The 12732-nt window shown below is 47.9% G+C and overlaps 1 protein-coding gene across 5 annotated transcripts in view; it reads right to left on the bottom strand.

Moving 5' to 3' along the window:
- Slc2a9 (solute carrier family 2 member 9) overlaps nucleotides 1-12732 on the bottom strand; it is a 153019-nt gene that overhangs the window by 107094 nt on the left and 33193 nt on the right. For all 5 annotated transcript variants that reach the window (XM_087909066.1, XM_087909067.1, XM_087909065.1 and 2 more), the window contains one exon: nucleotides 6218-6378. In XM_087909066.1, coding sequence (XP_087765192.1) covers nucleotides 6218-6378 — 161 coding nt within the window. The remainder of the gene's footprint in view (nucleotides 1-6217; nucleotides 6379-12732) is intronic.

Here is a 12732-nt window from a genome sequence, read left to right as displayed (position 1 = left end):
AGCGTCTTTGGTGCCTTGCAGGAAATGTTAGTCACTTCTGAGTCAGACAGGAAGCGTTTGCAAACAGGGACACACCCCCTCTAGCAACTTCATCATATTAAATCTTCCTTCCCAAAATAGCCCCGGCCTGACAACCTCCCAGAGAGGATAGAAACCTTATTCGCAAATAATTCTCAAAGCTGACTCCCTGGGGCTCCGAGGCAGACTTTAATCATCGCGTTCCCATTTTCACCCGAGGATGAACATAGCAGCACAAACAAGGGGCTTCAGTTTCGAGAGCAGAATCCAAGAGTCCCCTGCAACTCCGCCCATGGTGCCTGATTCACTGCTGAATGCTTCTTCAACAGTGTCTGCTCTTCCCTGTGTGACTCAGAAGATCCCTAGCTCTCGAGTGGAGAGAAGTGAGAGGTGGTGGGAGGTAATGGGCAGCGGGTCCTTGAGAAAGGTTCAGCGTGAGGAGACTTGAACTGGAAAAGGGAAGGTCAGGGAAAACCCGAGAGCCGCCTTCTACAGGCTCAGCCTTTACAGGCTCGGGTTTTGTGGGTGGAAGGCTTCCTATTCTGGTTGACATTTATAAAGCACTTGTCAGTGTGCCTAGCAAATGGGGAAGCTGTGTGTGTGTGTGTGTGTGTGTGTGTGTGTGTGTGTGTGTGTGCGCTGTCTGCCTCCACGGGCCTTCCGGCAACACTAAAGCTGTGATAGGCCAAGATGGTACCTTGCTCCACATCAATCATCCTTTTTTTTTTTTTCCTGGATTGAATTCTACTGTTCTTTGTTTCCTTCTATGTGCTCGGTAGAGCTCAGTGGTTAAAGGTTACCCTAGCAAACATGTGCTTCTGCCGTGCTTAGCATGGCTGAACATGTCGAAGAGCTCATATGAACTCAACCTCCATCACTTTCCACTGTCCATCCTTCCCCAGTCCCCTGGGCTGGGGTTACAGGAGGCAGTATTGACTCCAGGCTATATATGTGGGTTCTGGGGATTCTGAACTCAGGTTCTTGTGCCCACTTGGCAGGTGCTTTACCAACTAAGCCATCTTCCCAGGCCAGCACCTGGCACTTTTAAGAGAGGGATCGCAATGCTGATCTATGCTGACCCTCCATGGGGGATATTGACAGGAGAAGGCAGGGCTGAGAGATGGAGGAAAGAGACAGATCATTTGGGTTCTCGTTTGACATTCTATGCGCTGGCTGGTTCAACATTTGTTATGTGTGCCAACAAATTCCCTTTGGGGCTTAAGTCAACTTGATTTGGGATCCATGACAGGCATTCAAAGACCTTTCTGAGTGGCATGAGACACCATGCAAATCTGGGTAAATTGCGTCACATCCAGCCCTCATAGCTGCTCCCTGAGGTAGGTCTGCTTATCTATACTTCATAGAATTTCACCTTGGAAGGCCAGCTGCCTCTTCCTGAGCCTCTCACTAATCCTTGGCACTTATGGGAACCTCGAGGGCTTGCAGATGAACTTCTTAGTGTACCTCTCTGTCCCAGTGGCAGCCTTGGACTTCAGGAGCTGTGCATTTCTTGTTCACAAACCTGTGTGTCCATATAGTGCCCCATCCATCCTGACAGCACTCGGACATGTGTGCTGCATAGACAGATGTTCTTTTTTAGATTTAATTGTTTGTTTCATGTATCAGTGCTTTATCTGCATGTGCACATTTATGCCAGAAGAGGGCATCAGATGCCACTAGAAATGGTTGTGGGCTACCATGTGGTTGCTAGGATGAACTCAGGATTTCTGGAAGAGCAGCCAGTTGTCTTAACCACTGAGTCATCTCTCCAGCCCTTAGATAGATGTTCTTGCACAGACTGCCTGAGAACCGACCCAGGATTTCAGAGCACATGTGGATTTTCTTGCTTTGGTTCTTATTTTTACCTATTTCCAGAGGTAGGAACTGGAGTCAACGACATGATCGATGAGGACAATTCCAGCATAGTTTAAAACACACACATGCAAATGAGAGCATGCGTGCACACACACACAACAACAACAACAACAACAGCAGCTCTGCTCCACTGATCACTTACAAGTCACATCAGGAAGGGCCCTATTTGTGATAGTGGTGCTCACATCTCACACAGCTGTGGGAGCCATGATGGCTAACTCTGGCCAATTGCTAGGAGAAACACTTTATACCAAACATTGCTTTAATCTATGTGGTAGTTCTCACACATGCCTTTACTTTATTTTCATGCCACTGTGAACCAGGTTGGGTAAGAGAGTTCATGTAATTCATAGACACTACACGAGCCATCAGTGTTGGGACCATTTGGAGTCCTGGCCTCCAGCTGCTCTTCCCTGCTAGAGATCTTTACTTTCCTTCTGATTTGAGTTACTGAAAGCTGTGTCAAAGTTGTTTACCAGCTCTGCTTCACGAACGCGTGTTGCCTTGACCTTGAGGATCAGAGGATAAGGTTTTTACCTGTTGGTCCATCTGACTGTTGGGTATATAACCCTCCATGGTGCTATTGAATAAAGGGCTTCTTACCAGTGACTAGAAGTCCATATCTCTGTCTCTGTCTGTGTCTGTGTGTCTTTGTGTGTTTCAATCTCTAGCCCCTTGCCCGAAGCTCATGAACTGTATGGTAGCGCATAGAGTGCAGACAGGCGCTGTGTGCTGCACACCAGCATCAAAAAGTCCAGAGCTAAAGCTGAGTTGTGGCCATGTCTGGGAAGACCTGATGTTCTGTGTGGTGAGGGAGGAAGGGGTCTGTGGCTACTGCAGAGGAGAGAGATGACTCCAAACAAAGGGCTGGTCCACCAGAATTCTCTCAGATGGAGACTCCTGATGAAGCAGAAACTGTATATCTGGGGCTGCCTAAGCTGATTTGACCCATCTCCAGAGTTGTTCCTGGCTGTTCAGGCTTTTCTGGCTCCACTGCTCTCTAAACATAGAAGTTTTTGTGGCCCAGTCATCGCTCCCGCCGACTCTCTAAGACTGTTGGGTTTACCAGTAGCCAGTCCCCACCCAGCTGCTGGAATCACCACTATCCAGTCCCAACTTGAGCGGAGAACCAAGTCCTACTGAACTTCTCTCCTAATCACTCATCGGAACACCCTTTAAGGCCCACCCAGGCTGCTGCTGCTCTCCCTCAGTCCCTCACCACGATCTGGGCTTCCTCTTCCTCCCTAACAACCCCGGGAGGAATTTCACAGAACTCAGTGCTTGGTCAGATTAGCCCTGCACTTCAGTCCCTCTCTGCAGTGCAGATGAGCCATTGAGTTTCACAGGGCGTCAGGTTCACGACTTGTAAAGCAGGGGAAACAGGAGTGGGTTGCTAAGTAACTGTCCTGTGGTCCATGGAGCACCAGCTCTAGAAGAAAGCTAAGAAGTAACAGCCTTCCCCTTGACTTTGCTCCTTATCCTCCCAACAGCTATCCGAGCCAAACTTCAATTTAGCCTCGATTCCCAGAGTGAGGAAAAGGGGCTGGAGTGGCTGAGGTTTAGTGAGCAGCGCCCTCTCATCTGGTCTCAGCAGCATCACTCCACGACCCCCGCTGGGCTAAGATGAGGACTGCTCAATTGCTTAGAAGTTCAAAGTGTTTCAGATGTTTACAAACGCATTTTACCTTTTGCTTTCTTTCTGCCTCACAGCCGCGAGCTGTTGAAGGTCATAAAGCTACTGCCTGCTGATCATCTCATTCTGTGTGTGAGGGAAACACGGGCTGGGAGATGAGGTGGCACAGTCTTGAGTTCCATAGCCAGTGACTAAGCCATGAAATTTGGCCCCCAATCCCAGAGCACCTTCCTCTATTCCACTGCTTGGGTGTAGAGCCCCCCCATCCAAGGAACAGCCTTGAGGCAGGGGTGCACAGCAAGGTGGGTAGACATCACAGTTCACAGATCCTGGAGCAGGGATGATTGACAGTCTTGGTAGGTAGGAGGGCTGTGGACAGGACTGACATGGGCCAGAGGTTTAGCAACAGCATCTTGGGGACCCTGGCCAGTGGCGCCATCTGGGTGCTACTGCCTATGGCTCACAGACTTCACAGTACTGCTGCCAGCAGAGGCCCTACCCAAGATCCACTAGAACTGGGGAAAGATGGTAGGGTCGGGCCATCATGTGCCATTCCCAGCTTAGCCACATGTGAGCATCCTGACTTCTCTGACCTCCTGTTCCCCATCCGTAGACCCACCAGAGCAGAGCAGGTGGAACAAGAGAGTGTGAGAATGTCTGGAGCATTAGAAGACCTCAAAGACTTTGCTCACTGCCTTCCTAGTACCAAGAGCCCGGACGTTACTGCTCTGGACCTGGCCATGGGGAAAAGGAAACACCAGAACTTCCTCTAGCACCATATACCTTCACGGCACCGTGTGGATGTCACCAACAAGGCCTTCAGAGATTCTTACTGAAACATCAGTGTTCTAACGAGCTCTTTGTTGGGGATACTAGGCAGTGTGGGAAGGAATGGGTGGGACCCTTCTTAGGAGTGTTATTCTAACCCCAGTGTCTGTAAGAATTTCTGGGTCTCGGTGAATCCACTCTCTAGTTTATGTGAATGTTGAGTAGCTACTCTGTATGGATGGCAAGGTGACCACAAACGCACGGCTTCTGTTCACTGAGGGCACTTTTCATGGAATTCTCCCTCTACTCCTTCTCCCCAGCAACTGTAACATTCCTCAGTGGGAGCCACTGTCCTGACCTGTGAATACATTAGGTGACTTGGGCAAGGTCAACCAGCTACCAGTGGGAAACACATGACTCAAGTTCAGACATGAAACTTACAGAGACTGTCCTGTCCCACTCACCTCAGCACACTTCCCCCCCCCCCCAAGAGGCTGTTATCAGAGACAGAGAAGACACTGGGGCATGAGTGTGGAGTCTGATAAACCAAACTGCCTAGAGAAGGATTCGTGACATAAATAAGTTAGGAATGAGGCAAACAGAGCAAAGCGGATCTGATTTTAGAGAGCCTGGGTGGGAACTTAAATGGTGTGTGTTTGTATGTGTGTGTATGTGTATGTGTTGTGTGTGTATGTGTGCCTGGTATATGTGTGTGTATGTATGTGTGTGTGTGTGTATGTGTTGTGTGTGTATGTGTGCCTGGTGTATGTGTGTGTGGTGTGGGAAATCCTTCTGTATATGTGTTGCTTTTATTGATTAATTAGTAAAAGCTGTTTCAGCCAGTGGCTTAGCAGAATCAAGCTAGGTAGGAAAACTGAACTGATTTCTGGGAGAAAGAAGGTGGAGTCAGTGAGACACCATGTAGCCGCTGGGGACAGATGAGCCGGAACCTTGCTAGTAAGCCACAGCCACGTGGTGATACACAGATTAATAGAAAAGGGTTAAAGTAAAATGTAAGAGCTAGCCAATAAGAAAATTAGAGATAATAGGCCAAGCTGTGATTTAATTAATACAGTTTTCTGTGTGTTTATTCTGGGGCTGAGCATTTGGAAACAAACAGGCAAACTCTTACAACATGTGTGTATGTATATGTTGTACACGGGTGCACTATTGTGTGATTGCATGTGGAAGTCAGAATTATTATAGTTCAGGCAGCTTCCATCATTTCTGAGACAGGGTCTCCCATTGGTCAGCTAGAACAGCTGGCCCGCAAGCTTCCAGGAGCCCTCCTGTCTCAGCCTCCTGTCTTGCCATCCCCAGGATGACAAGAATGTGCCCCTGCACCTGACATTTTATGTGGATTCTCAGGCTCTGAACTCAGGTACTAATACTCATGAAGCAAACTGACTGGGCCATCTCCCCAGCTCAAAACCTGGAGTTTTGATACTTAATTTACTGCAGTCTTATTGGTGACAGGAACAACCACCAGTCATACGGTGGAAGACATCCTGAATGTTTTACGAGAATGATCAGTCTGTGCTTCTGAGGAACAAGCCCTAAGTCTCTGCTGGGTTTCTCTAGTTCTCCAGACCATGCCCCTCCCTGCTCTGTGCTGGCCCCTTGGCACCAATGAGGCACCTTGGTTTCTGGCAGCATACTGGAGGGTGGGAAGACAGGGGAGTCAGGGCATTTCTTCCCTGCTCCCCTCACTTGGGCACTGCCCAGTTTCAGCCTCATTTGTCTGTACCACCCAATGGTCCTGGATGCTGGTACTCTCTCTCTTCCCTCTGCCCCTTACGCAGTAAAGCCTCTATAATTAAATTGTGTGGATCCCTGTTGCCTGCTGGGACACTGATAATGATGCAGGTGCCTTATTATTATTATTATTAGGAACCCCCAAAAAGAAACAATGCCCGAACTGACCTCCCAAGAAAGTTTCCGATGCTCTTCACCATTAGCGTCCCCACCAGGCCACCGATCGCGAATATGGACACGGTCACAGACCAGAGCAGGGTCAAGGTATCAGGGTCTATGGGATGTCCACGCCTTCTGTACCAGGTTGCATTGTAAAAGGCCTGGATATACTGGAAACAAAGGAGAGGAGTTATTTTCTTCTGCTCTGCCTGCGATGGAAGCGAATCTAAAGGGTCTTTACAGGGCAGTTTCGTCAAGCTCTGCCCCTCGCAGAACTCCGCACTGGGCCTCACTGGGTTCTTCTAACAAATATAGGGAACGGTCCTTACAGCGTGACTCTTTTGGGGAGTGTGAAGCCAGGGAGTCAAGCAGATCTGAACCTAAACTCTGACGTCACTACGCAGTGGCAACAATGTGGAGGCCCGAAGAGGCCAAAGGTCAGAGAGTTTGGGACTTGTTTCTAGTTCATTCAAGATTATTTTGCTTCCACCTCAAACAAAGGTCCCACCTAGTTGTAAATCAGAGTTCTGCTCTCTCAAGGCTGTTGTCAGCAGGTGTGGCTAGAAGCCAGACCTTGTGCTCCTGGAACAGGGAAGTAGTTGGTTCCTACCTAAAACAAAATCTAAGGATCCAACTAAGTTCCACTCCACCCAGGGAGTGGTTTGCCTACAGTGTTTGGTCTAGGGTGTGAGAACTTGCAGAACATAGTCCATGACCTTCAATTGGTGCGTTCATTTCCTTGTATCATGTAAATGCAGTCTTTTGTCTTACTCCAACCTTTTGGGGTCAGAGGTATTTTAAGCCATTGAAAATTAGCTGTGGGCGAATTTTCAGTACTCACTGAGAAATGCCCTCATGATACTATCCTATATGTTTCTCCATTTTATTATTTTCATTCGTGTCTTTGTTTTGTTTACTATATTTCTAAATCCCCCTAAATCCCCATGCCTCCACTCTGGAGAAAGGTATTTCTGTCAAGGCTGGCCCCCAACACAACAACTTTGAAGTGTGTTAAAAGTGCACACTTCTAACAGATCTTGTAATGATCTGTCCTGTCCCTTTAAGAGACAAGCCCTGCCCACTCTCTCCCCTGTCCACCGAGGCAGGCAAATCTTCCTGCCTGCTTGGACCCATCTTTTCCCTTTCCATCTCTCTCCCAAAGAAGCAGCTTCCGCCTTGCTCCATTCTCCACACTTCTTCCCTCCCACCTTCTGTTTCTCTCTCTCTCCCCTCTCTCTGCTCTTTTTCTTCTCCCCTTCCCTTCCATAACCCACTAAATAAACATCCAGCCTCACCCTGCATGGCGTGCCTCTCCATCTGTCTCTCGCCTGCTGCATGGTTCCCTGCACAGGACCAGCCGCCTTCAGAGACCTGTGGCATGAACTCCTGGCATGCCCATCCATCTGTCTCTCCTAGTGGCCTGCTGCAGCCACTCGGGGAACTGCGCTGTCCCTGCCTGGGACTGGCTGCCCTCGGGACCCGCTGTTTGCTGCCTGCTTCCACATGGCTCACTGCTGCCGCTTGGGGGCCTGAAGTGTCTCTGCCACTGCAGCTGCCGGAGATCTGCAGCATTTTTACTATTACCATTACAGTACCACTGTGCAATAGCGAAGCTATGTTATAGAAAAGACAATAAACAGAAAAGAAAAATGTTCACTTGATTGAGTCAAAAGTCAAATCTCTTTTTCTCTTTATTTTGGGGAAATGAAGAAAAAGGCCTAGTGGGTTGCTTGTGTTGCTGAAGGTGCTTGCCACCAAGCCTGAAAACCGAAGTTTGATCCCTGAAGCTCACATAGTGAAAGGATAGAACTGGGTCTCTCAAATTGTCCCTGCCCTCCACACATGTATCATAGCATACACCCACATACAAATAAATAACACAGTTAAAATTCTTTTTAAACTTGCCAGTGGTTACACATGTCTTTAATCCCCGCACTCAGGGAGGCAGAGGCAGGCAGATCTCTGTGAGTTCGAGGCCAACCTGATCTACAGAGTGAGTGCCAGGACAGACAGACAGGCTACACCCAGAGAAACCCTGTCTTGAAAAAAAAAAATACTTTTAAATGAAGACAAGCCATAGGCTGTGTAAATATATTTGTAATGCATATGGCTGCAAAGGGAAAATGTCCACAATGCATAATGATCTCTAAAATATCCATTAGAAGACAAACACAGGACTAGAGAGATGGCTTAGCGGTTAAGAGCACTTGTTACTCTTTCAGTGGGCCCAGGTTTAATACCCAGCACCCACTACAGTTCCAAGGGATCTGATGCCCTCTTCTGGTCTCATCGAGCACTGCATGCAGTGGTTCACAGACCCATATGCAGACAAAACACACCTGCACATAAAAATATTTTTAAAAATAAAACAAATATAATTAACAATGCTCAGAAGACCTGAAAAGACCCTGAACTATATTCACAAGTCCAAGTAGGCAACCACAGACTCAGTACCATTAGTCAAAGTGACAGGCCAACAAATCACAGTGAGATCTGTTTAGACATCCACCACATCATCACTGCGGCTGCATTTGGGGCACAGGCTGGTGGGTCTAATGTGCAACATACACTGAGGTCACGGTGCTCCCCAGTGCATTCACAGGCACACACTGCTACTAATATGAGCCCACAAAACCTCTGCGCAGCTAGCACATGTCAGCACAGGGAAAGCTAGGGTTGACTCTCTCAGACTGAGCTCCATATTGTGATGCAAACAGCTTTCACCTGCCAGGGGGAAAGGATGACACTGACCTAGGGGTTGGTGTGAGGGGCAAATAAGGAGTGCTGGAACGGAGCGCGTACAAACTCCACTTAGACAGAGATACTTTCATGACCAGCTCAGAGATCTACTTCTAGAAAATTCCATTGCATGACTTTCCTACAGGCCCTAGGATACATGTTCTCAAATGTCCATCGTGGCATTGTTCATAATAACCCCAGAACAAGAATCCCAGATGCTCATGACAGAACAGAGAAACAAATTATAGAACAATCAGAACGGGAAGCACTTCAGCTACAAACGTGAGTGAGCTATGGCTCCTTGCAGAGACAGACGCTGACACCATGATATCCATCCAAGGAAGTGGAGGAAACCACATGATGGTTCCGTGTCTAGGAGTCAGAGAAGCAGAACTGAGTGTGGAGGATGCTGTGAGAAATGACTGCTCCCTCAGGACCTTCAGTTCATCACCCAGTTGGTGGCAACATACATTCTAGACTTAAAAGCAACCTTTAATCCTACCGGTGAACGCATGCATGAGAGACATGTTTGTGTCTTACATATTCTTGTGTGAGTATTTATGTACGTAGTCCCTTTAACACTTAAACACAAACAGAAACAATGGAGAAATGTTCCAGAAGGAGGGAATTTGAAACAACATGGTATGGCCTGGGAGGTAGAGTAAGACACTTCACACCCAAGCATGCAGACCTGTGTTCTGTCCAGAATCCACATTTGAGAAAGAAATCTGTCACAGTGGTACATGTTTGTGATCCTGGCACTGGGAGACAGAGACTGGTGGATCCAGCCTAACTAGCCTGCCAGTCTACTGAATCAGCGTGCCCTGAGCCGAAGAGAGACCTTGTCTCAAAATAAACAAAACCAAATGGACAGCTCCTGAGAAACACCTGAGGAGGTCGTTGACATCTGGCCTCCACACCCACATATGCACACATATATGTACATGCTCACATAGATGATGAACACATGCATGTGTAAACACACCCATGTCTACCCACACAATCGAGACAGCAAGGTGGGGAAAGACTTGGGTGTTCAAAGAAGGAGAGAGTTGGTGGCGGGGAAATGAGATAAAAAAGGGGAAAGATGGGCAGGTGGAGGGGGAAGGGTCATAAGTGATTGAAGGATCCTGATCATAATTGTGGCTTCCTTGCAGTTTACTATGGGTAGAGTGGGTTTTCGAGCAAGGGATGGGCATGGTGTGTTCGCATTTTCTCAGGATCCCTCTGGCTACAGGGTGAAAAGAGGGAGAAGGGAAGTAGAGAAGAAACTCGGTGTCCCATTGAGAGAAGTGTTGGGACCCGTGCAGCCTCCCAAACACCATGGAGTCCTGGACTAAACACTGTGCAGATGTGGGTGGATTTGAGACTAAACCTGGGAGTAGGGTAGTCAGGACTTCTGGGTGATGGGCTGCAGGTTTAGAAAGGGAGGATATTGAAGAATGTGAAAGAGAAACAGAGGACCTCCAGGTTTCACATGTAAAAATTCTGAAGGCTAGGGAAGAAGCATAGGAGAAGACATGTCTTCTCCCTAGGAGGTACCCTTCTTCTTTTCGTTCTCTCTATTCCCCAGATCTACCACCTCTTGGCTAGAACACATTATCATCAAGTAGAGTACACCCTATTGACAACGAAGTTCCCACACCTTAACACACAGGACATCCATTTGCCATCATCCAATTGATTCATCCAACAAGCATGTGCTGAACATCAGGCCCCGAACTGGACATGGAAGTCAACCAAACCTAATCCCAAATCTCAAAGAAATAGCAGCCTAACAGAGTTGACCACACCCTGCATCACTTAAGGATGCTTTTGGCTGCAAGTAACAGGAAACCTCTGCTTGAAACGGTAAATCATGAGGACACTTAACTAAATGGTAGCTCGCAGCAGTGGTGAGCATGGAGAATAAATGGCCCAATGGCTCAGAAACTCAGTCAGAATGCAGGAGCTTCCTGATGCTTCTCTCTGCCTTCCATAGTTTGTCCTCATCCTAAGGCTGCATCCTATCCTAACCATAGGATGCTACTCATAGCAATTCTGTTCATGAGCTTTCCCATTCGGGTGTAGCCAGAGAAAGCAATTCTGGGCCCTGGTTGATGACTCTCTACTGGAAAGAACAGGCTAGAACCTTCTTTCCCATCCTTCAGAAGAAGCCAACACATTGATCTTAGACTTTTGGACTACAGAACTGTGAGACCACGCAGTTCTGTTGTTCAAGTCCATGGTACTGGTAATTGCAGCCTTAGCAAAACCCACATTGTCTCCAAGGATTCACCACCCCATCCTTTAACCAGTCGATACCACCACTGGCTCACCGGGGCTGCCACAGTGCTAACCTTTGGGACCTCACCAAATAAGTGGCCATGAGCATCTTCACTGAAGGAATACATTTCTGTCAGTGGCTAGATACCACATAGACATTAACAGCTTAGTTGTATGAAGTCTCTGCACACACTGTCTTCTTCCTATTTGGGGTCAGGACTCACCTTTCTCACAAGGCCACTTTCTGCTTTGGAGACTAAGAATGTCACACACCTTTTTTCAGTATCCCCTCCCCCCGGCTTCCTCCCCTGCCCCCACCTCTCGCCCAGCTAGGGAATGAAGCATGCAGACAAGACTCAGTCAATCTGATGACTAAGCTTCAAATGCCACACAGATGGAATGTGGCAACTTCCCAAAGCAGCTGTTGGGAGGGCCGAGGTGGATGCCTCAGGACCAGCTCTGAGTGTGGATTTGGGGCATGATCCTGGGTTGGAGAACTCCCCGGCTCAACTCACTATTCTTTCAACAGCTTTTTAGCATGAGTCATGCAAATTTCTTTGTGTAGCTTAAACCATGGAAACCACCAAATGATATACTGTCTCATGTTTTACCTCAGAGGAATCTGGAGGTAGATCCCTTCATGTGCAAATGAGACTTGGAAATGGCAGAGGCTGTGGAAGGTTGTGAGGCGTGTGTAGGTAGCAGGCATTCGTGCTGGAACTGCCGCCTTCGGGGGGGCCCAGGTGAACGACTCCTGTCTATACACTATTAAACAAACTACAGCGGGGCAAAGTGGAACCGCTGAGTCCACTCGTACATTTGTGGGTTTAAAGGATACCAGGGGCTGGAGAGCTGGCCCGTGGGTAAGAGCTCCTGCTGCTCTTCCAGAAGGCCAGTTCAGTTTCAAGCCACCTGTAAGTCTAGTTTCAGATAAGCCAACATCTTCTACTGACCCCGGGACGCACATGTGAGTATATACACATACACATGAATAAAAAATTTTTAAAATAATCAAAAGCTTAAATCAACATCAGTCAAGCCTTCGTATGGGCTAAACTCTTGTCAGATCCTGGAAATACAAGGAAACACCTGAGGAGCACAGGGTGCACAGGAGCAGGGGTGAGTGGTGTAGGAGGTTCTTCTGTTTGTGTGTTGCTTGCATTGGTTGAATAAAGAGACTGCCTTGGCCTTTTGATAGGGCAGTACTTAGATAGGTGGAGTAGACAGAACAGAATGCTGGGAAGAAGGGAAGTATGGCAGACGCCTTGAAGCTCCCGCCTAAGATGGACATAGGTTAGAATCTTTCCCAGTAAGCCATGACCTCATGGTGCTACACAGATTATTAGAAATGGGTTAGATCAATATGTGAGAATTAGCCAATAAGAGGCTAGAAATAATGGGCCAAGCAATACTTTAAATAATACAATTTTGGTGTGGTTATTTCGGGAGTTAAGCGAGATGGGCGGTGGGACACAGCCCGCTCCTCCTGTAACAGGTGAGGGCGGCTGAGTCCCAGGGAT

Source organism: Myodes glareolus, chromosome 8 (genome assembly GCF_982192425.1).
Source record: "Myodes glareolus chromosome 8, mMyoGla1.1, whole genome shotgun sequence".
Lineage (NCBI taxonomy): Eukaryota > Metazoa > Chordata > Mammalia > Rodentia > Cricetidae > Myodes > Myodes glareolus.
This window is presented reverse-complemented; position numbering and strand designations above follow the sequence as displayed.